Source organism: Oncorhynchus masou, chromosome 16, assembly GCF_036934945.1.
Source record: "Oncorhynchus masou masou isolate Uvic2021 chromosome 16, UVic_Omas_1.1, whole genome shotgun sequence".
NCBI lineage: Eukaryota > Metazoa > Chordata > Actinopteri > Salmoniformes > Salmonidae > Oncorhynchus > Oncorhynchus masou.
Genome location: NC_088227.1, coordinates 42,140,385 through 42,163,904, shown reverse-complemented (window position 1 = coordinate 42,163,904; position 23,520 = coordinate 42,140,385). Strand labels below are relative to the sequence as shown.

Below are 23,520 nucleotides of genomic sequence, written 5' to 3'. Positions count from 1 at the left end.
AGTCTACTCTTACCTGTATATTATATTATACCAGTCTACTCCTACCTGTATATTATACCCGTCTACTCCTACCTGTATATTATACCAGTCTACCCCTACCTGTATATTATAATATACCAGTCTACCCCTACCTGTATAATATACCAGTCTACCCCTACCTGTATATTATACCAGTCTACCCCTACCTGTATATTATACCAGTCTACCCCTACCTGTATATTATAATATACCCGTCTACTCCTACCTGTATATTATAATATACCAGTCTACCCCTACCTGTATATTATAATATACCAGTCTACCCCTACCTGTATAATATACCAGTCTACCCCTACCTGTATATTATACCAGTCTACCCCTACCTGTATATTATACCAGTCTACCCCTACCTGTATATTATAATATACCCGTCTACTCCTACCTGTATATTATACCAGTCTACTCCTACCTGTATATTATACCAGTCTACCCCTACCTGTATAATATACCAGTCTACCCCTACCTGTATATTATACCAGTCTACTCCTACCTGTATATTATACCCGTCTACTCCTACCTGTATATTATACCAGTCTACCCCTACCTGTATATTATAATATACCAGTCTACCCCTACCTGTATAATATACCAGTCTACCCCTACCTGTATATTATACCAGTCTACCCCTACCTGTATATTATACCAGTCTACCCCTACCTGTATATTATAATATACCCGTCTACTCCTACCTGTATATTATAATATACCAGTCTACCCCTACCTGTATATTATAATATACCAGTCTACCCCTACCTGTATAATATACCAGTCTACCCCTACCTGTATATTATACCAGTCTACCCCTACCTGTATATTATACCAGTCTACCCCTACCTGTATATTATAATATACCCGTCTACTCCTACCTGTATATTATACCAGTCTACTCCTACCTGTATATTATACCAGTCTACCCCTACCTGTATATTATACCAGTCTACCCCTACCTGTATATTATACCAGTCTACCCCTACCTGTATATTATATTATACCCGTCTACTCCTACCTGTATATTATACCAGTCTACCCCTACCTGTATATTATATTATACCAGTCTACTCCTACCTGTATATTATACCCGTCTACTCCTACCTGTATATTATACCAGTCTACTCCTACCTGTATATTATACCCGTCTACTCCTACCTGTATATTATACCAGTCTACCCCTACCTGTATAATATACCAGTCTACCCCTACCTGTATATTATAATATACCAGTCTACCCCTACCTGTATATTATACCAGTCTACCCCTACCTGTATATTATACCAGTCTACCCCTACCTGTATATTATACCAGTCTACTCCTACCTGTATATTATATTATACCAGTCTACTCCTACCTGTATATTATACCAGTCTACCCCTACCTGTATATTATATTATACCAGTCTACCCCTACCTGTATATTATACCAGTCTACCCCTACCTGTATATTATACCAGTCTACTCCTACCTGTATATTATACCAGTCTACCCCTACCTGTATATTATAATATACCAGTCTACCCCTACCTGTATATTATATTATACCAGTCTACCCCTACCTGTATATTATACCTGTCTACCCCTACCTGTATATTATACCAGTCTACTCCTACCTGTATATTATACCAGTCTACTCCTACCTGTATAATATACCAGTCTACCCCTACCTGTATATTATAATATACCAGTCTACCCCTACCTGTATATTATATTATACCAGTCTACCCCTACCTGTATATTATATTATACCAGTCTACTCCTACCTGTATAATATACCAGTCTACTCCTACCTGTATAATATACCAGTCTACTCCTACCTGTATAATATACCCGTCTACTCCTACCTGTATATTATACCAGTCTACTCCTACCTGTATAATATACCAGTCTACTCCTACCTGTATAATATACCCGTCTACTCCTACCTGTATATTATAACAGTCTACCCCTACCTGTATATTATAATATACCAGTCTACTCCTACCTGTATATTATACCAGTCTACCCCTACCTGTATATTATACCAGTCTACCCCTACCTGTATATTATATTATACCAGTCTACTCCTACCTGTATATTATACCAGTCTACCCCTACCTGTATATTATACCAGTCTACTCCTACCTGTATATTATATTATACCAGTCTACCCCTACCTGTATATTATAATATACCAGTCTACTCCTACCTGTATATTATACCAGTCTACCCCTACCTGTATATTATACCAGTCTACTCCTACCTGTATATTATAATATACCAGTCTACTCTTACCTGTATATTATAATATAACAGTCTACTCCTACCTGTATATTATAATATACCAGTCTACCCCTACCTGTATATTATACCAGTCTACCCCTACCTGTATATTATAATATACCAGTCTACCCCTACCTGTATATTATACCAGTCTACTCCTACCTGTATATTATACCAGTCTACCCCTACCTGTATATTATACCAGTCTACCCCTACCTGTATATTATACCAGTCTACCCCTACCTGTATATTATATTATACCCGTCTACTCCTACCTGTATATTATACCAGTCTACCCCTACCTGTATATTATATTATACCAGTCTACTCCTACCTGTATATTATACCCGTCTACTCCTACCTGTATATTATACCAGTCTACTCCTACCTGTATATTATACCCGTCTACTCCTACCTGTATATTATACCAGTCTACCCCTACCTGTATAATATACCAGTCTACCCCTACCTGTATATTATAATATACCAGTCTACCCCTACCTGTATATTATACCAGTCTACCCCTACCTGTATATTATACCAGTCTACCCCTACCTGTATATTATACCAGTCTACTCCTACCTGTATATTATATTATACCAGTCTACTCCTACCTGTATATTATACCAGTCTACCCCTACCTGTATATTATATTATACCAGTCTACCCCTACCTGTATATTATACCAGTCTACCCCTACCTGTATATTATACCAGTCTACTCCTACCTGTATATTATACCAGTCTACCCCTACCTGTATATTATAATATACCAGTCTACCCCTACCTGTATATTATATTATACCAGTCTACCCCTACCTGTATATTATACCTGTCTACCCCTACCTGTATATTATACCAGTCTACTCCTACCTGTATAATATACCAGTCTACCCCTACCTGTATATTATAATATACCAGTCTACCCCTACCTGTATATTATATTATACCAGTCTACCCCTACCTGTATATTATATTATACCAGTCTACTCCTACCTGTATAATATACCAGTCTACTCCTACCTGTATAATATACCAGTCTACTCCTACCTGTATAATATACCCGTCTACTCCTACCTGTATATTATACCAGTCTACTCCTACCTGTATAATATACCAGTCTACTCCTACCTGTATAATATACCCGTCTACTCCTACCTGTATATTATAACAGTCTACCCCTACCTGTATATTATAATATACCAGTCTACTCCTACCTGTATATTATACCAGTCTACCCCTACCTGTATATTATACCAGTCTACCCCTACCTGTATATTATATTATACCAGTCTACTCCTACCTGTATATTATACCAGTCTACCCCTACCTGTATATTATACCAGTCTACTCCTACCTGTATATTATATTATACCAGTCTACCCCTACCTGTATATTATAATATACCAGTCTACTCCTACCTGTATATTATACCAGTCTACCCCTACCTGTATATTATAATATACCAGTCTACCCCTACCTGTATATTATACCAGTCTACTCCTACCTGTATATTATATAATATACCAGTCTACCCCTACCTGTATATTATAATATACCAGTCTACCCCTACCTGTATATTATACCTGTCTACCCCCACCTGTATATTATAATATACCAGTCTACTCCTACCTGTATATTATACCAGTCTACTCCTACCTGTATATTATAATATACCCGTCTACTCCTACCTGTATATTATACCAGTCTACCCCTACCTGTATATTATACCAGTCTACCCCCACCTGTATATTATAATATACCAGTCTACTCCTACCTGTATATTATACCAGTCTACTCCTACCTGTATATTATACCTGTCTACCCCCACCTGTATATTATAATATACCAGTCTACTCCTACCTGTATAATATACCAGTCTATCCCTACATGTATATTATAATATACCAGTCTACTCTTACCTGTATAATATACCAGTCTACCCCTACCTGTATATTATAATATACCAGTCTACTCTTACCTGTATATACCCCTACCTGTATAATATACCAGTCTATCCCTACATGTATATTATAATATACCAGTCTACTCTTACCTGTATATTATAATATACCAGTCTACTCTTACCTGTATATTATAATATACCAGTCTACCCCTACCTGTATATTATACCAGTCTACCCCTACCTGTATATTATACCTGTCTACCCCTACCTGTATAATATACCAGTCTACCCCTACCTGTATATTATACCTGTATACCCCTACCTGTATAATATACCAGTCTATCCCTACATGTATATTATAATATACCAGTCTACTCTTACCTGTATAATATACCAGTCTACCCCTACCTGTATATTATAATATACCAGTCTACTCTTACCTGTATATTATACCAGTCTACCCCTACCTGTATATTATAATATACCCGTCTACCCCTACCTGTATAATATACCAGTCTAACCCTACCTGTATATTATAATATACCAGTCTACTCTTACCTGTATATTATACCAGTCTACCCCTACCTGTATATTATACCAGTCTACCCCTACCTGTATATTATAATATACCCGTCTACCCCTACCTGTATAATATACCAGTCTACCCCTACCTGTATATTATAATATACCAGTCTACTCTTACCTGTATATTATACCAGTCTACCCCTACCTGTATATTATACCAGTCTACCCCTACCTGTATATTATAATATACCAGTCTACCCCTACCTGTATATTATAATATACCCGTCTACCCCTACCTGTATAATATACCAGTCTACCCCTACCTGTATATTATAATATACCAGTCTACTCTTACCTGTATAATATACCAGCCTACCCCTACCTGTATATTATAATATACCCGTCTACCCCTACCTGTATATTATAATATACCAGTCTACTCTTACCTGTATATTATACCAGTCTACCCCTACCTGTATATTATAATATACCAGTCTACCCCTACCTGTATATTATACCAGTCTACCCCTACCTGTATATTATAATATACCAGTCTACCCCTACCTGTATATTTTAATATACCAGTGTACCCTACCTGTATATTATAATATACCAGTCTACCCCTACCTGTATATTATACCAGTCTACTCCTACCTGTATATTATAATATACCTGTCTACCCCTACCTGTATATTATAATATTCCTGTCTACTCCTACCTGTATATTATAATATACCAGTCTACCCCTACCTGTATATTATAATATACCAGTCTACCCCTACCTGTATATTATACCAGTCTACTCCTACCTGTATATTATACCAGTCTACCCCTACCTGTATATTATAATATACCAGTCTACTCCTACCTGTATATTATAATATACCAGTCTACCCCTACCTGTATATTATAATATACCAGTCTACCCCTACCTGTATATTATAATATTCCTGTCTACTCCTACCTGTATATTATAATATACCAGTCTACCCCTACCTGTATATTATAATATACCAGTCTACTCCTACCTGTATATTATACCAGTCTACCCCTACCTGTATATTATAATATACCAGTCTACTCTTACCTGTATAATATACCAGTCTACCCCTACCTGTATATTATAATATACCAGTCTACTCTTACCTGTATATTATAATATACCAGTCTACTCCTACCTGTATATTATAATATACCAGTCTACCCCTACCTGTATATTATACCAGTCTACCCCTACCTGTATATTATAATATACCAGTCTACCCCTACCTGTATATTATACCAGTCTACTCCTACCTGTATATTATATAATATACCAGTCTACCCCTACCTGTATATTATAATATACCAGTCTACCCCTACCTGTATATTATACCTGTCTACCCCCACCTGTATATTATAATATACCAGTCTACTCCTACCTGTATATTATAATATACCAGTCTACCCCTACCTGTATATTATACCAGTCTACTCCTACCTGTATATTATAATATACCAGTCTACTCCTACCTGTATATTATAATATACCAGTCTACCCCTACCTGTATATTATACCAGTCTACTCCTACCTGTATATTATAATATACCAGTCTACCCCTACCTGTATATTATAATATACCAGTCTACCCCTACCTGTATATTATACCAGTCTACCCCTACCTGTATATTATAATATACCAGTCTACTCCTACCTGTATATTATAATATACCAGTCTACCCCTACCTGTATATTATAATATACCAGTCTACCCCTACCTGTATATTATACCAGTCTACTCCGACCTGTATATTATAATATACCTGTCTACCCCTACCTGTATATTATAATATTCCTGTCTACTCCTACCTGTATATTATAATATACCAGTCTACCCCTACCTGTATATTATAATATACCAGTCTACCCCTACCTGTATATTATACCAGTCTACTCCTACCTGTATATTATACCAGTCTACCCCTACCTGTATATTATAATATACCAGTCTACTCCTACCTGTATATTATAATATACCAGTCTACCCCTACCTGTATATTATAATATACCAGTCTACCCCTACCTGTATATTATAAAATTCCTGTCTACTCCTACCTGTATATTATAATATACCAGTCTACCCCTACCTGTATATTATAATATACCAGTCTACCCCTACCTGTATAATATACCAGTCTACCCCTACCTGTATATTATACCAGTCTACCCCTACCTGTATATTATACCAGTCTACCCCTACCTGTATATTATAATATACCCGTCTACTCCTACCTGTATATTATACCAGTCTACTCCTACCTGTATATTATACCAGTCTACCCCTACCTGTATATTATACCAGTCTACCCCTACCTGTATATTATACCAGTCTACTCCTACCTGTATATTATAATATACCAGTCTACTCTTACCTGTATATTATATTATACCAGTCTACTCCTACCTGTATATTATACCCGTCTACTCCTACCTGTATATTATACCAGTCTACCCCTACCTGTATATTATAATATACCAGTCTACCCCTACCTGTATAATATACCAGTCTACCCCTACCTGTATATTATACCAGTCTACCCCTACCTGTATATTATACCAGTCTACCCCTACCTGTATATTATAATATACCCGTCTACTCCTACCTGTATATTATAATATACCAGTCTACCCCTACCTGTATATTATAATATACCAGTCTACCCCTACCTGTATAATATACCAGTCTACCCCTACCTGTATATTATACCAGTCTACCCCTACCTGTATATTATACCAGTCTACCCCTACCTGTATATTATAATATACCCGTCTACTCCTACCTGTATATTATACCAGTCTACTCCTACCTGTATATTATACCAGTCTACCCCTACCTGTATAATATACCAGTCTACCCCTACCTGTATATTATACCAGTCTACTCCTACCTGTATATTATACCCGTCTACTCCTACCTGTATATTATACCAGTCTACCCCTACCTGTATATTATAATATACCAGTCTACCCCTACCTGTATAATATACCAGTCTACCCCTACCTGTATATTATACCAGTCTACCCCTACCTGTATATTATACCAGTCTACCCCTACCTGTATATTATAATATACCCGTCTACTCCTACCTGTATATTATAATATACCAGTCTACCCCTACCTGTATATTATAATATACCAGTCTACCCCTACCTGTATAATATACCAGTCTACCCCTACCTGTATATTATACCAGTCTACCCCTACCTGTATATTATACCAGTCTACCCCTACCTGTATATTATAATATACCCGTCTACTCCTACCTGTATATTATACCAGTCTACTCCTACCTGTATATTATACCAGTCTACCCCCTACCTGTATATTATACCAGTCTACCCCTACCTGTATATTATACCAGTCTACCCCTACCTGTATATTATATTATACCCGTCTACTCCTACCTGTATATTATACCAGTCTACCCCTACCTGTATATTATATTATACCAGTCTACTCCTACCTGTATATTATACCCGTCTACTCCTACCTGTATATTATACCAGTCTACTCCTACCTGTATATTATACCCGTCTACTCCTACCTGTATATTATACCAGTCTACCCCTACCTGTATAATATACCAGTCTACCCCTACCTGTATATTATAATATACCAGTCTACCCCTACCTGTATATTATACCAGTCTACCCCTACCTGTATATTATATTATACCCGTCTACTCCTACCTGTATATTATACCAGTCTACCCCTACCTGTATATTATATTATACCAGTCTACTCCTACCTGTATATTATACCCGTCTACTCCTACCTGTATATTATACCAGTCTACTCCTACCTGTATATTATACCCGTCTACTCCTACCTGTATATTATACCAGTCTACCCCTACCTGTATAATATACCAGTCTACCCCTACCTGTATATTATAATATACCAGTCTACCCCTACCTGTATATTATACCAGTCTACCCCTACCTGTATATTATACCAGTCTACCCCTACCTGTATATTATACCAGTCTACTCCTACCTGTATATTATATTATACCAGTCTACTCCTACCTGTATATTATACCAGTCTACTCCTACCTGTATATTATACCAGTCTACCCCTACCTGTATATTATAATATACCAGTCTACCCCTACCTGTATATTATATTATACCAGTCTACCCCTACCTGTATATTATACCTGTCTACCCCTACCTGTATATTATACCAGTCTACTCCTACCTGTATATTATACCAGTCTACTCCTACCTGTATAATATACCAGTCTACCCCTACCTGTATATTATAATATACCAGTCTACCCCTACCTGTATATTATATTATACCAGTCTACCCCTACCTGTATATTATATTATACCAGTCTACTCCTACCTGTATAATATACCAGTCTACTCCTACCTGTATAATATACCAGTCTACTCCTACCTGTATAATATACCCGTCTACTCCTACCTGTATATTATACCAGTCTACTCCTACCTGTATAATATACCAGTCTACTCCTACCTGTATAATATACCCGTCTACTCCTACCTGTATATTATAACAGTCTACCCCTACCTGTATATTATAATATACCAGTCTACTCCTACCTGTATATTATACCAGTCTACCCCTACCTGTATATTATACCAGTCTACCCCTACCTGTATATTATATTATACCAGTCTACTCCTACCTGTATATTATACCAGTCTACCCCTACCTGTATATTATACCAGTCTACTCCTACCTGTATATTATATTATACCAGTCTACCCCTACCTGTATATTATAATATACCAGTCTACTCCTACCTGTATATTATACCAGTCTACCCCTACCTGTATATTATACCAGTCTACTCCTACCTGTATATTATAATATACCAGTCTACTCTTACCTGTATATTATAATATACCAGTCTACTCCTACCTGTATATTATAATATACCAGTCTACCCCTACCTGTATATTATACCAGTCTACCCCTACCTGTATATTATAATATACCAGTCTACCCCTACCTGTATATTATACCAGTCTACTCCTACCTGTATATTATATAATATACCAGTCTACCCCTACCTGTATATTATAATATACCAGTCTACCCCTACCTGTATATTATACCTGTCTACCCCCACCTGTATATTATAATATACCAGTCTACTCCTACCTGTATATTATACCAGTCTACTCCTACCTGTATATTATAATATACCCGTCTACTCCTACCTGTATATTATACCAGTCTACCCCTACCTGTATATTATACCAGTCTACCCCCACCTGTATATTATAATATACCAGTCTACTCCTACCTGTATATTATACCAGTCTACTCCTACCTGTATATTATACCTGTCTACCCCCACCTGTATATTATAATATACCAGTCTACTCCTACCTGTATATTATACCAGTCTACTCCTACCTGTATATTATAATATACCAGTCTACTCCTACCTGTATATTATAATATACCAGTCTACTCCTACCTGTATATTATACCAGTCTACTCCTACCTGTATATTATAATATACCAGTCTACTCCTACCTGTATATTATAATATACCAGTCTACCCCTACCTGTATATTATACCTGTCTACCCCCACCTGTATATTATAATATACCAGTCTACTCCTACCTGTATATTATACCAGTCTACTCCTACCTGTATATTATAATATACCCGTCTACTCCTACCTGTATATTATACCAGTCTACCCCCACCTGTATATTATAATATACCAGTCTACCCCTACCTGTATATTATACCTGTCTACCCCCACCTGTATATTATAATATACCAGTCTACTCCTACCTGTATATTATACCAGTCTACTCCTACCTGTATATTATAATATACCCGTCTACTCCTACCTGTATATTATACCAGTCTACCCCCACCTGTATATTATAATATACCAGTCTACTCCTACCTGTATATTATACCTGTCTACCCCCACCTGTATATTATAATATACCAGTCTACTCCTACCTGTATATTATACCAGTCTACTCCTACCTGTATATTATAATATACCCGTCTACTCCTACCTGTATATTATACCAGTCTACCCCTACCTGTATATTATAATATACCAGTCTACCCCTACCTGTATATTATAATATACCAGTCTACCCCCACCTGTATATTATAATATACCAGTCTACTCCTACCTGTATATTATAATATACCAGTCTACCCCTACCTGTATATTATAATATACCAGTCTACCCCTACCTGTATATTATACCAGTCTACTCCTACCTGTATAATATACCAGTCTACTCCCACCTGTATATTATACCAGTCTACCCCTACCTGTATAATATACCAGTCTATCCCTACCTGTATATTATATTATACCAGTCTACCCCTACCTGTATAATATACCAGTCTATCCCTACCTGTATATTATACCAGTCTACCCCTACCTGTATATTATAATATTCCTGTCTACCCCTACCTGCATATTATACCAGTCTACCTACCTGTGTTTCCCACCACCAGCAGATTGGAGCCCTGGCTGATCTTGATACTCAGCTCTTCAACCAGCAGCTGCTCAGAGAAGGGACTTTTGTAGGACACACAGTCCAGGATGAAGGCTGTGTCTACTGGACCACTGTGGACCTTGTCACTGGATGGGGATGGGAGGTGAAGAGGAGGAGCAGTTAGCCTAGTGGTTAGCAGGTAGCCTAGTGGTTAGCAGGTAGCCCAGCAGGTAGCCTAGTGGTGAGCAGGTAGCCTAGTGGTGAGCAGGTAGCCTAGTGGTTAGCAGGTAGCCTAGTGGTTAGCAGGTAGCCTAGTGGTTAGCAGGTAGCCTAGCAGGTAGCCTAGTGGTGAGCAGGTAGCCTAGTGGTGAGCAGGTAGCCTAGTGGTTAGCAGGTAGCCTAGTGGTTAGCAGGTAGCCTAGTGGTTAGCAGGTAGCCTAGCAGGTAGCGGTTAGTGGTGGTTAAGAGCATTGTGCCAGTAACCAAAAGGTCGATGTGCACCCTAACCCTAATTGCTCCTGTATGTCATTCTGGATAAGAACATCTGCAAAATGACTAACATGTAAAAATACCAAACATAGGAGAGGGGAGAAAATCTTTTGCTTTGTTCCTTTCAGCGTTCTCCGCTTTGTGATTGCACTCGTAATCCTACCTTCAAAACCCATTACTGTGCTCTGAGTACTCTGGAGCATGGAAGCCTAACAGAACATACTGCAGCCTGTTAGAGTACTCTGGAGCATGGAAGCCTAACGGAACATACTGCAGCCTGTTAGAGTACTCTGGAGCATGGAAGCCTAACGGAACATACTGCAGCCTGTTAGAGTACTCTGGAGCATGGAAGCCTGCTTAACGGAACATACTGCTGTTGTTTTACCTGTCAAAGTCGTAGGAATCTCCCGATGCATGGTCGTAGTCACAACGTGTCCTCAAGATATCATCCATTACTTCCCTCAGCTCTCCTATCCTGCCCACAACACACACAGCATGAAAATAAGCTTCTGGGTGTTACCACACACACATAAACGGTTGATCAGTATGCGTAATGTTACCTGTGGGTGTATCCAGCCACGTCTGACAGAGTGGTGGACAGGTCTATTAGCTGACTGAAGCAGCTTATCAAGTAGATACATACGAAGGCATTCTGAGAGAGAGAGAGAGAGAGAGAGAGAGAGAGAGAGAGAGAGAGAGAGAGAGAGAGAGAGAGAGAGAGAGAGAGAGAGAGAGAGAGAGAGAGAGAGAGAGAGAGAGAGAGAGAGAGAGAGAGAGAGAGAGAGAGAGAGAGAGAGAGAGAGAGAGAGAGAGAGAGAGAGAGAGATTTGTGACTGTGTGTGGTCAAGCACTGTACGGCAGAATAAGAGAAAGTATTGACGGTCCCCGTATATAAAGGTCCCCTAGTTCAGGATCTCTATGAACCTGTAAACCTGCTCTGTTCTCTTCCTCTCCAAGACAGGACATTACATACAGTGACTTAGAGACAACCTTTTTAAGGTATAGCATATGGTATATACTGCCACCCAGAGGATAGAGGCGGTAATGACAGCAATGAGGGCACGGAAGACAACAAGTAAACTGTGGAGAGAGAGGGGAGAAACAGTGGCCTACCTTACTGATGAGGACAATGTCCCCTGGACTACTGTACCTTACTGATGAGGACAATGTCCCCTGGACTACTGTACCTTACTGATGAGGACACTGTCCCCTGGGCTACTGTACCTTACTGATGAGGACACTGTCTCCTGGACTACAGTACCTTACTGATGAGGACAATGTCCCCTGGGCTACTGTACCTTACTGATGAGGACACTGTCCCCTGGACTACTGTACCTTACTGATGAGGACACTGTCCCCTGGACTACTGTACCTTACTGATGAGGACACTGTCCCCTGGACTACAGTACCTTACTGATGAGGACAATGTCCCCTGGACTACTGTACCTTACTGATGAGGACAACGTCTCCTGGACTACTGTACCTTACTGATGAGGACACTGTCCCCTGGACTACTGTACCTTACTGATGAGGACACTGTCCCCTGGACTACTGTACCTTACTGATGAGGACAATGTCCCCTGGGCTACTGTACCTTACTGATGAGGACACTGTCTCCTGGACTACTGTACCTTACTGATGAGGACAATGTCCCCTGGGCTACTGTACCTTACTGATGAGGACACTGTCCCCTGGACTACTGTACCTTACTGATGAGGACACTGTCCCCTGGACTACTGTACCTTACTGATGAGGACACTGTCCCCTGGACTACAGTACCTTACTGATGAGGACAATGTCCCCTGGACTACTGTACCTTACTGATGAGGACAACGTCTCCTGGACTACTGTACCTTACTGATGAGGACACTGTCCCCTGGACTACTGTACCTTACTGATGAGGACACTGTCCCCTGGACTACTGTACCTTACTGATGAGGACAATGTCCCCTGGACTACTGTACCTTACTGATGAGGACACTGTCTCCTGGGCTACTGTACCTTACTGATGAGGACAATGTCCCCTGGACTACTGTACCTTACTGATGAGGACACTGTCCCCTGGACTACTGTACCTTACTGATGAGGACAATGTCCCCTGGGCTACTGTACCTTACTGATGAGGACACTGTCCCCTGGACTACTGTACCTTACTGATGAGGACACTGTCCCCTGGACTACTGTACCTTACTGATGAGGACACTGTCCCCTGGACTACTGTACCTTACTGATGAGGACAATGTCCCCTGGGCTACTGTACCTTACTGATGAGGACACCGAGCTCCACCTGGACTACTGTACCTTACTGATGAGGACACCGAGCTCCACCTGGACTACTGTACCTTACTGATGAGGACACTGAGCTCCCCTGGACTACTGTACCTTACTGATGAGGACACTGTCCCCTGGACTACTGTACCTTACTGATGAGGGCACTGAGCTCCCCTGGACTGAGGTTGTTATAAACACCCGAAAAGATGGGGATGGAGATAATGATGTAGCTGAGGATGCCACCCAGGTAGTCAAAGGTGTTCACTCCAACTGAGAGAGGAGAGGGTGGAGGAGGAGGAGGGCGGGAGAGGAAGAGAGAACAGGGTGGAGGAGGAGGAGGAGGAGGTGGGCGGGAGAGGAAGAGAGAACAGCAGAGGAGAGAGGAGGAGGTGGGCGGGAGAGGAAGAGAGGACAGCAGAGGAGAGAGGAGGTGGGCGGGAGAGGAAGAGAGAACAGGGTGGAGGAGGAGGAGGAGGAGGTGGGCGGGAGAGGAAGAGAGAACAGGGTGGAGGAGGTGGGCGGGAGAGGAAGAGAGAACAGGGTGGAGGAGGAGGAGGTGGGCGGGAGAGGAAGAGAGAACAGGGTGGAGGAGGAGGAGGTGGGCGGGAGAGGAAGAGAGAACAGGGTGGAGGAGGAGGAGGTGGGCGGGAGAGGAAGAGAGAACAGGGTGGAGGAGGAGGAGGTGGGCGGGAGAGGAAGAGAGAACAGGGTGGAGGAGGAGGAGGTGGGCGGGAGAGGAAGAGAGAACAGGGTGGAGGAGGAGGAGGAGGTGGGCGGGAGAGGAAGAGAGAACAGGGTGGAGGAGGAGGAGGTGGGCGGGAGAGGAAGAGAGAACAGGGTGGAGGAGGAGGAGGTGGGCGGGAGAGGAAGAGAGAACAGGGTGGAGGAGGAGGAGGTGGGCGGGAGAGGAAGAGAGAACAGGGTGGAGGAGGAGGAGGTGGGCGGGAGAGGAAGAGAGAACAGGGTGGAGGAGGAGGAGGAGGAGGTGGGCGGGAGAGGAAGAGAGAACAGGGTGGAGGAGGAGGAGAGAAGAGAAGAGAGGAGGGTTGTTTAGATCCTACCATTTGCATTAGGAGAATTCTAGAAGTCATCATTTCAGATGAACGGAGAATTAAATTGTTATTTTTTTAAAGACAATCAATCAGACGTACGTGTGTGTGAGTGTGAGTGAGTGTGTGTGTGTGTGTGTGTGTCCTTACTGTACAGCCAGAGTTCTTTGTTCATCAGACTCTTCTGGCAGCGCAGCAGCGTCTGCAGTCTCCTGTCTGTCCTCATGTGTTCCACTTTGCCAGCTCTGTATTCAGGTTAAACAGCACAGACCACTACGTCTTAATGCATAGACACAAGACGGACAAATCATATCGCGGTCCCACGGGGCTGACTGACCTGTAGAAAGCAGCAGACTCTGCGTTGGACCGGATTTGCATGTGCTTGAACCTGGAAGTAAAAACCCAAAAGGCACTTCATTGGTCACCTCACTTTAAAAAAAAATGTTCAAGTGAAAGTACAGCCTATCATGTCCCATATCCTACTTATCTATAATATTACCAGGTAACACAATTGGCAGGATGTTTGCTAACTACATACAAACAAAGGGTGCACATATCAGTCCTGTACCTGAAGTCTCCCTCCAGTTTCTCCTGTTCAAACAGAGTTGACACAATTGGCCCCATGAGGATTTTATTGGTGATAGTCCCGACTATGAAGTAGCCAAAGATACTAACAGGACCGATCCAGCCAGTGCTACAGGGATGGAGGGGGGGGGGGGGGGTAAGAGGGGGAGGAGATGGAGAGAGGATAAGAGGGGGGGGAGATGGAGAGGGGATAAGAGGGGGAGATGGAGGGGGGGTGGAGAGGGGGATAAGGGTGAAGAGATGGAGGGGGGATAAGGGAGAAGAGATGGAGAGATGGAGAGGGGGATAAGGGAGAAGAGATGGAGAGGGGGATAAGGGAGAAGAGATGGAGAGATGGAGAGGGGGATAAGGGAGAAGAGATGAAGGGGGTGAAGAGATGGAGGGGGTGAAGGGAGAAGAGATGAAGGGGGGTGGAGAGGGGGATAAGGGAGAAGAGATGGAGGGGGTGAAGGGAGAAGAGATGGAGGGGGGTGAAGGGAGAAGAGATGGAGGGGGGTGAAGGGAGAAGAGATGGAGGGGGTGAAGGGAGAAGAGATGAAGGGGGGGTGGAGAGGGGGATAAGGGAGAAGAGATGGAGGGGGTGAGGGGAGAAGAGATGAAGGGGGGGTGGAGAGGGGGATAGGGGAGAAGAGATGAAGGGGGGTGGAGAGGGGGATAAGGGAGAAGAGATGGAGGGGGTGAGGGGAGAAGAGATGAAGGGGGGGTGGAGAGGGGGATAAGGGAGAAGAGATGGAGGGGGTGAGGGGAGAAGAGATGAAGGAGGGGGTGGAGAGGGGGATAGGGGAGAAGAGATGAAGGGGGGGTGGAGAGGGGGATAAGGGAGAAGAGATGGAGGGGGGGATAAGAGGGGGAGGTGACATGAGTGAGGGATAGAAAAATGCAAACATCTCTTTTTTTAGTCAGCTGTTGCTTTCCATGCTAACCACATATCAATGGTAGTCCTATTCCATGTCATGTCCATGCAAATGCATTCAATCAGACTCAGGCGCTTATACTCACCATCTGTCATATAGGGTGTATAACACATTCAGACCAGTAGTAACATTGGCAGCTGTAGAAGACCAGGGTACTAACCTGTAGTAATATTGGCAGCTGTAGAAGACCAGGGTACTAACCTGTAGAAACATTGGTAGGTGTAGTAGACCAAGGTGAATGGAGAGATGATCAATCTGCTGACCATGGTGCTCATCTGTTTACATAACCTCTCTGTGTCCTGACTGATTCGCTGGTCTCTGGAAACACACACATATTTAAATCACACACACACACACACACACACACACACACACACACACACACACACACACACACACACACACACACACACTTCAAATCTGTAAATTGTCAAATGAGTGAGAGAGGAGAGGTTGAGGCTATGTCAGTGTGTGTGTGTGTGTGTGTGTGTGTGTGTGTGCACGCGTACGGGTTATCAATGTCCTCTCTGAGCACGTTGAGTGTATAGTAAACGTTCCCCTGGAAGTAAGCTCTGTGGAGACTCTCTGTTAAAGACTTCCTCCAACTCACAGACATCAGACTGCAGATATACTGGTCCACACTCTTCAACTAGGGGAGAGAGAGAGAAAAATATATTTAACCCGTATTCAAATTGGTTGGGTGAATTTCAAGACAGTAAGTCAAAATCTTCACATTCAGAAAATAGCTGATTTTGCAACTTATGAGGTTCAGTCCAGCTGAGTTAAACACAATTTCTCCCTTGATACCCAATTCCTGAATGACAACTACACCTGGATTACGCAATGACACTTTCGGGTCAGGTCCTATAACACCCAGTGATTGGTTGGAATGACCTCATAAAAAGCAGTCACACGGCTGCCAGTGAAGTGTATTTGCTGACATTGTAGTCAGTCCCTTTCAGCATGGACCCCAGCTAACAATTCTAAGGTGTTAGAACGTTTTTTTTTGTAATGTTCTAATCCTGATGTGCGAGTGTCCAGTGTTCCGTTAGTTAGGGGAAAATTCTATGTATGTTAAGTGAAAATTCTCCGGAGAACCTATTGAGCATGTTTTGGCGTTAGGGGTTAGGAGAACAATTCCCTCAATGTCAAACAAAACAAAACCTATAAAACGTGGTTACGGTGTTCTCAGAATATTCTATATTAAATATTCTGGACACGTTTCATGGGACGTTACAAGAACGTCCATATGTCCAGTTTTCTGTGGGTTTAGGTCGAGGATTCCATCAACGTCCCACCAAACATACACAGAAAATAGTTGCCATGTTCTCAGAGTACAATACATTCATGTTCTAGACACGTTTCATTGAAACATTGCAAGAACACTCCTGTGTCCAAGGACGTTTAAAACATAGGACGTTCTGTCATCGTCCCCTGAAGGGTTTTTTGACTTGTTCCCTAAAGACATTTTTAGGACGTCGCCTGATGGTCCTCATGAGACATTTTCTTTCAGATTTAGTTTTTATTACACATCACCCCTTCTTACTGTTGCCAAGCCCATTTAGGCCCTGATTGGTGAACCACTGATCCATTCACAGCTGTTTGTCTGTTCTGTTAGACATTAAGGGGAATGGTCTCTTGGAAACGGTCCTTGCACATCACTCCAACATATCTATGAAAACGTTAGGCAACATTCTCTAAAGTTGTGGGAACGTTTGTTGTTAGCTGGGGTAAAACGTGACGGTTATGGAGTGAGAATAAAAAGTTATCAAATTAAAAATGGTTTCAGGTTGACCACACCGGTGAAGTTGGCAACTGGTCAACGTGCTTGAGAACTAGTGATTTGATTTGATTAGTGAACTACTCACTGTGGAGTTGAGCAGTATAAGCAGGAAGGCCAACCCTGCGAGGTTCTTGAACGCACCATAGTCCTTGTCAGACAGGGCCTCATAGAACTGACTGGGGATGACTCCCACTTGGTAAATGATCATCTGTTCTGAGGAGAGGGAAGACGAGTCGGCAAACTGTTAGTGTTGCCTCTCAAATGGCAACCTATTCCCTTCATAGTGCACTACTTTTGATGAGAGCCAATGGGGACCGTAGGTGACATGGTCAAAAGCAATGCACTATAAAGGGAATTTGGGATGCACACTTAGACGCGTGGCTTGTAAAGCAAAAGAAACAAATGCAGGGTATATCTTGAAGAGATAAGGCTTTGTTAGACCCATAACTTTACACAACAACAACAACAACAACAACAACAACAACAACAACAACAACAACAAAAATCTCAGGTTTTCCAGAAATATTTACTACCTTCTGATTCCAGGAATATTCCAACTAGGATTTTATTTTTATTTGTTTTAAACTGGGGAATTTTATTTGAAAGTTCTGAAGATTTTGCAACCCTAGCTGCAGCCTTGCATTGTGCCTGTGTGATTGATTCATAGATAATAAAGAAACAAGTTACGTAGTGAACAATACAATAGTCATCAATAGTCTTACAAACATAACCCTTTCCTCTAATCTGATATCAAGAGCACTAAAGCTCCTGACAGCCATCAGTCAATACAGAGAAGTTGAACGAAATACCTGACTGAGATGTCTTTCAGTTCACCCCAATACGTCTCCATTTATCTAGTAGGCGGACAACTACAAGAATGTGCCCTATTGTCACTTCTCTTGCCAACCCCTACATTATTGATCTCTCCAACATTTGTTTGATCACTGATCACTTTATTGGACTCTGTTGACCTCAACCCCCCATAAGAACAAGGCACAGTCTTATTTTAGAAGTTAAGACAGAGCCTATCTTTCCCATTTATTTGTGAACGTAAAGTGACCCGGACGCTGACCATACCTGTGAGTGTGACATAAAGTGACCCGGAAGCTGACCATAGCTGTGAGTGTGACATAAAGTGACCCGGAAGCTGACCATACCTGTGAGTGTGACATAAAGTGACCCGGAAGCTGACCATACCTGTGAGTGTGACATAAAGTGACCCGGAAGCTGACCATAGCTGTGAGTGTGACATAAAGTGACCCGGAAGCTGACCATAGCTGTGAGTGTGACATAAAGTGACCCGGAAGCTGACCATACCTGTGAGTGTGACATAAAGTGACCCGGAAGCTGACCATACCTGTGAGTGTGACATAAAGTGACCCGGAAGCTGACCATAGCTGTGAGTGTGACATAAAGTGACCCGGAAGCTGACCATACCTGTGAGTGTGACATAAAGTGACCCGGAAGCTGACCATACCTGTGAGTGTGACATAAAGTGACCCGGAAGCTGACCATACCTGTGAGTGTGACATAAAGTGACCCGGAAGCTGACCATACCTGTGAGTGTGACTTAAAGTGACCCGGAAGCTGACCATACCTGTGAGTGTGACATAAAGTGACCCGGAAGCTGACCATACCTGTGAGTGTGACATAAAGTGACCCGGAAGCTGACCATACCTGTGAGTGTGACATAAAGTGACCCGGAAGCTGACCATACCTGTGAGTGTGACATAAAGTGACCCGGAAGCTGACCATACCTGTGAGTGTGACATAAAGTGACCCGGAAGCTGACCATACCTGTGAGTGTGACATAAAGTGACCCGGAAGCTGACCATAGCTGTGAGTGTGACATAAAGTGACCCGGAAGCTGACCATACCTGTGAGTGTGACATAAAGTGACCCGGAAGCTGACCATACCTGTGAGTGTGACATAAAGTGACCCGGAAGCTGACCATACCTGTGAGTGTGACATAAAGTGACCCGGAAGCTGACCATACCTGTGAGTGTGACATAAAGTGACCCGGAAGCTGACCATACCTGTGAGTGTGACATAAAGTGACCTGGAAGCTGACCATACCTGTGAGTGTGACATAAAGTGACCCGGAAGCTGACCATACCTGTGAGTGTGACATAAAGTGACCCGGAAGCTGACCATACCTGTGAGTGTGACATAAAGTGACCCGGAAGCTGACCATACCCGTGAGTGTGACATAAAGTGACCCGGAAGCTGACCATACCTGTGAGTGTGACATAAAGTGACCCGGAAGCTGACCATACCTGTGAGTGTGACATAAATTAAGTCGCTCTGGATAAGAGCGTCTGCTAAATGACTTAAATGTAAATAAAGTGACCCGGAAGCTGACCATACCTGTGAGTGTGACATAAAGTGACCCGGAAGCTGACCATACCTGTGAGTGTGACATAAAGTGACCCGGAAGCTGACCATACCTGTGAGTGTGACATAAATTAAGTTGCTCTGGATAAGAGCGTCTGCTAAATGACTTAAATGTAAATGTAAATAAAGTGACCCGGAAGCTGACCATACCTGTGAGTGTGACATAAAGTGACCCGGAAGCTGACCATACCTGTGAGTGTGACATAAAGTGACCCGGAAGCTGACCATACCCGTGAGTGTGACATAAAGTGACCCGGAAGCTGACCATACCCGTGAGTGTGACATAAAGTGACCCGGAAGCTGACCATACCTGTGAGTGTGACATAAAGTGACCCGGAAGCTGACCATACCTGTGAGTGTGACATAAATTAAGTCGCTCTGGATAAGAGCGTCTGCTAAATGACTTAAATGTAAATGTAAATAAAGTGACCCGGAAGCTGACCATACCTGTGAGTGTGACATAAAGTGACCCGGAAGCTGACCATACCTGTGAGTGTGACATAAAGTGACCCGGAAGCTGACCATACCTGTGAGTGTGACATAAATTAAGTTGCTCTGGATAAGAGCGTCTGCTAAATGACTTAAATGTAAATGTAAATAAAGTGACCCGGAAGCTGACCATACCTGTGAGTGTGACATAAAGTGACCCGGAAGCTGACCATACCTGTGAGTGTGACATAAAGTGACCCAGAAGCTGACCATACCTGTGAGTGTGACATAAAGTGACCCGGAAGCTGACCATACCTGTGAGTGTGACTCCCACCAACGTCCCCAACATCAGTACGTTCTGACTGGACCATGATGGGAAGAGAACCCTCTGGATGCTGCAGAATCTCTGGACAAAACGCCAGTCTAGTTTGGGCCTTCTGGGTCACACACACACACACACACACACACACACACACACACACACACACACACACACACACACAATTTGTGGGTCCTGTCATACTAGCTACTAGCACCATACCAGCTACCCATCTCAAAACACCTTGACTGGGCAAACTGGCAGCTAATAGTAGGCTATTGCGTTAGCTAGCTGAACATGAACATTTCTGCTCATGACAAGGCATGACCACAGGTCCAGCCGTAATAGATTAGTTATGTACATTATGGAGCATGCTATTGAAATATATATATCAATATTCTATTGTCAATGTCGATGCACTGAAATAGTCAATTTAAGCAAAAGAGAAAAACATCAAGCCAACACAAACCCACCCACCCACCAGCACCCAGCGGATGCATTAGGACCAATTTAATCACCTGTCATGAAGCTGAGCTAATGATTCAAAACACTTACCTTTTCATCCCTTTGCCACTCGCCCTTGCAAGTGGTGGCATCTGCACAGTATTATCCAAAGAAAATCACAGTGGGCTATTTTCTGACTTGTATAAACTAACTGGAGATATCAGTGGAGTGATTTCACAACTAGTCCCTGTGATAGTGATAGTCACAGTAAGACCACGACAAAAAGTTTTAAAATATATATATATATGTATATATAATAACCAGGAAGCAAGCTGCTAAAAATGTCACTGTGAAGTTGATTTATAACTGACCCAAGATAAGCCACAGCCTCTCGTTTCCGATGGTAGAAATCGAATCATAGTGGGCGGGGCCAAGTACCGGGATAGCGAGATCCTATTGGTGCGTTTGAGCAGTTCTGAGCATATTTCCGTTAGGGAACGCCTACTATGTGAAAGGCACGTGTGCAATAACGCAATTCGCCCTTTCACACCTTGTAAACAACGCAGTTTAAAAAAAAAACTTTGGCAAAGGGTAATGTCTACAAAAACTTAGTCCACTCTGTTCGTAAAATATTTTAGTTTTTATAACAGAAAATTGTATTGAGATCAAGTGTTTCAATTAGCAAAATATCGGATAAAATCCATCTCGCTCCATCTTCTCCCACTAACGGCCGCCGGGCTTCCTCACATGACCGAATTTGTGACGTTTGGAAATGCCAACCGGATGCTTCCGATTTATACATCCGGTGAAACATCTGACTCATTGTTCTATATGTGACTTTACTTTACGGCCGTCAAAAACAAATGAACCATTATTGTTTGTCTTGGTTGTCACCAGATGTGTTAGTTCACTAGCTGCAGTAGCTAGACTTGTGGGAAAAGATCTTCTTCGGAGTGTGGAAGTCTTGCTTTGTTTACATTTAGGGGAAAACGGTAGAAGAAGAATGCATGATGAGGTTCCACTGTTCTAAAATTCACGCTGCCATCTAGTGGACAACTTGAATCAACACAATTTGTTCTTTGGTGACTGTGGTAATGTGTATAATACTGTATAGTATGATCATATATTTGAAGATTCATCTTATTATTTGTATTTTTTTAAAGACAACTTTAATAATATTTTTTAAGAAGAAAAACAAAAAGAGACATGTATTGTCCTATGCATATAGGCTATATATATATATATACTGTTGTAATTCCAGAAGCATCGATTTATTCACAATATTCTTATGGCTTATCTCGCTAGTCTCCTTCACTTCCTAGTCTCCTTTCCTTCATGATCTCTAGGTGCTTGGGTAGCGCGCTGCATGGGATATAATATATTTAGACTACTGGGCTCCTTCCTCTTAAATAGTTGCCTTCCCAGTCCTAGTCTTCTTCCTTCGTAGTCTCCTTCCCTTTACGATCACTAGGGGAGCGTTGCGTTGTGTTCGTCCCAATAATATATCCTTTCTCTTGAAGTGTACACTCGTTCACTACTTCCCACAAATCTAAAAGCATTGGATTGGTAGAGGCATGAGTGAGTTTTGCCATTTCTTATACTAGTAATTTCCTTTCAAATC

At 42.0% G+C, this 23,520-nt stretch overlaps 1 protein-coding gene across 4 annotated transcripts in view; it reads right to left on the bottom strand.

Annotated features, from left to right (window-relative positions):
- Positions 1-22,647, bottom strand: part of abcd4 (ATP-binding cassette, sub-family D (ALD), member 4) — a 56,410-nt gene extending 33,763 nt beyond the window's left edge. For 2 of the 4 annotated variants that reach the window (XM_064991705.1, XM_064991708.1), the window contains exons 1-12: positions 22,011-22,647; positions 21,452-21,573; positions 18,398-18,525; positions 17,039-17,178; positions 16,731-16,847; positions 15,599-15,724; positions 15,368-15,418; positions 15,181-15,275; positions 14,130-14,251; positions 12,271-12,362; positions 12,096-12,185; positions 11,222-11,367 (exon numbers count right to left, since the gene is read on the bottom strand). In XM_064991705.1, the coding sequence (XP_064847777.1) occupies positions 11,222-11,367; positions 12,096-12,185; positions 12,271-12,362; positions 14,130-14,251; positions 15,181-15,275; positions 15,368-15,418; positions 15,599-15,724; positions 16,731-16,847; positions 17,039-17,178; positions 18,398-18,525; positions 21,452-21,573; positions 22,011-22,051 (1,270 nt within the window). In that variant the 5' untranslated portion in view covers positions 22,052-22,647. The remainder of the gene's footprint in view (positions 1-11,221; positions 11,368-12,095; positions 12,186-12,270; positions 12,363-14,129; positions 14,252-15,180; positions 15,276-15,367; positions 15,419-15,598; positions 15,725-16,730; positions 16,848-17,038; positions 17,179-18,397; positions 18,526-21,451; positions 21,574-22,010) is intronic. The other 2 variants (XM_064991706.1, XM_064991707.1) reach the window with 2 other exon arrangements.
- Between the last annotated feature and the right edge of the window lie 873 nt (positions 22,648-23,520).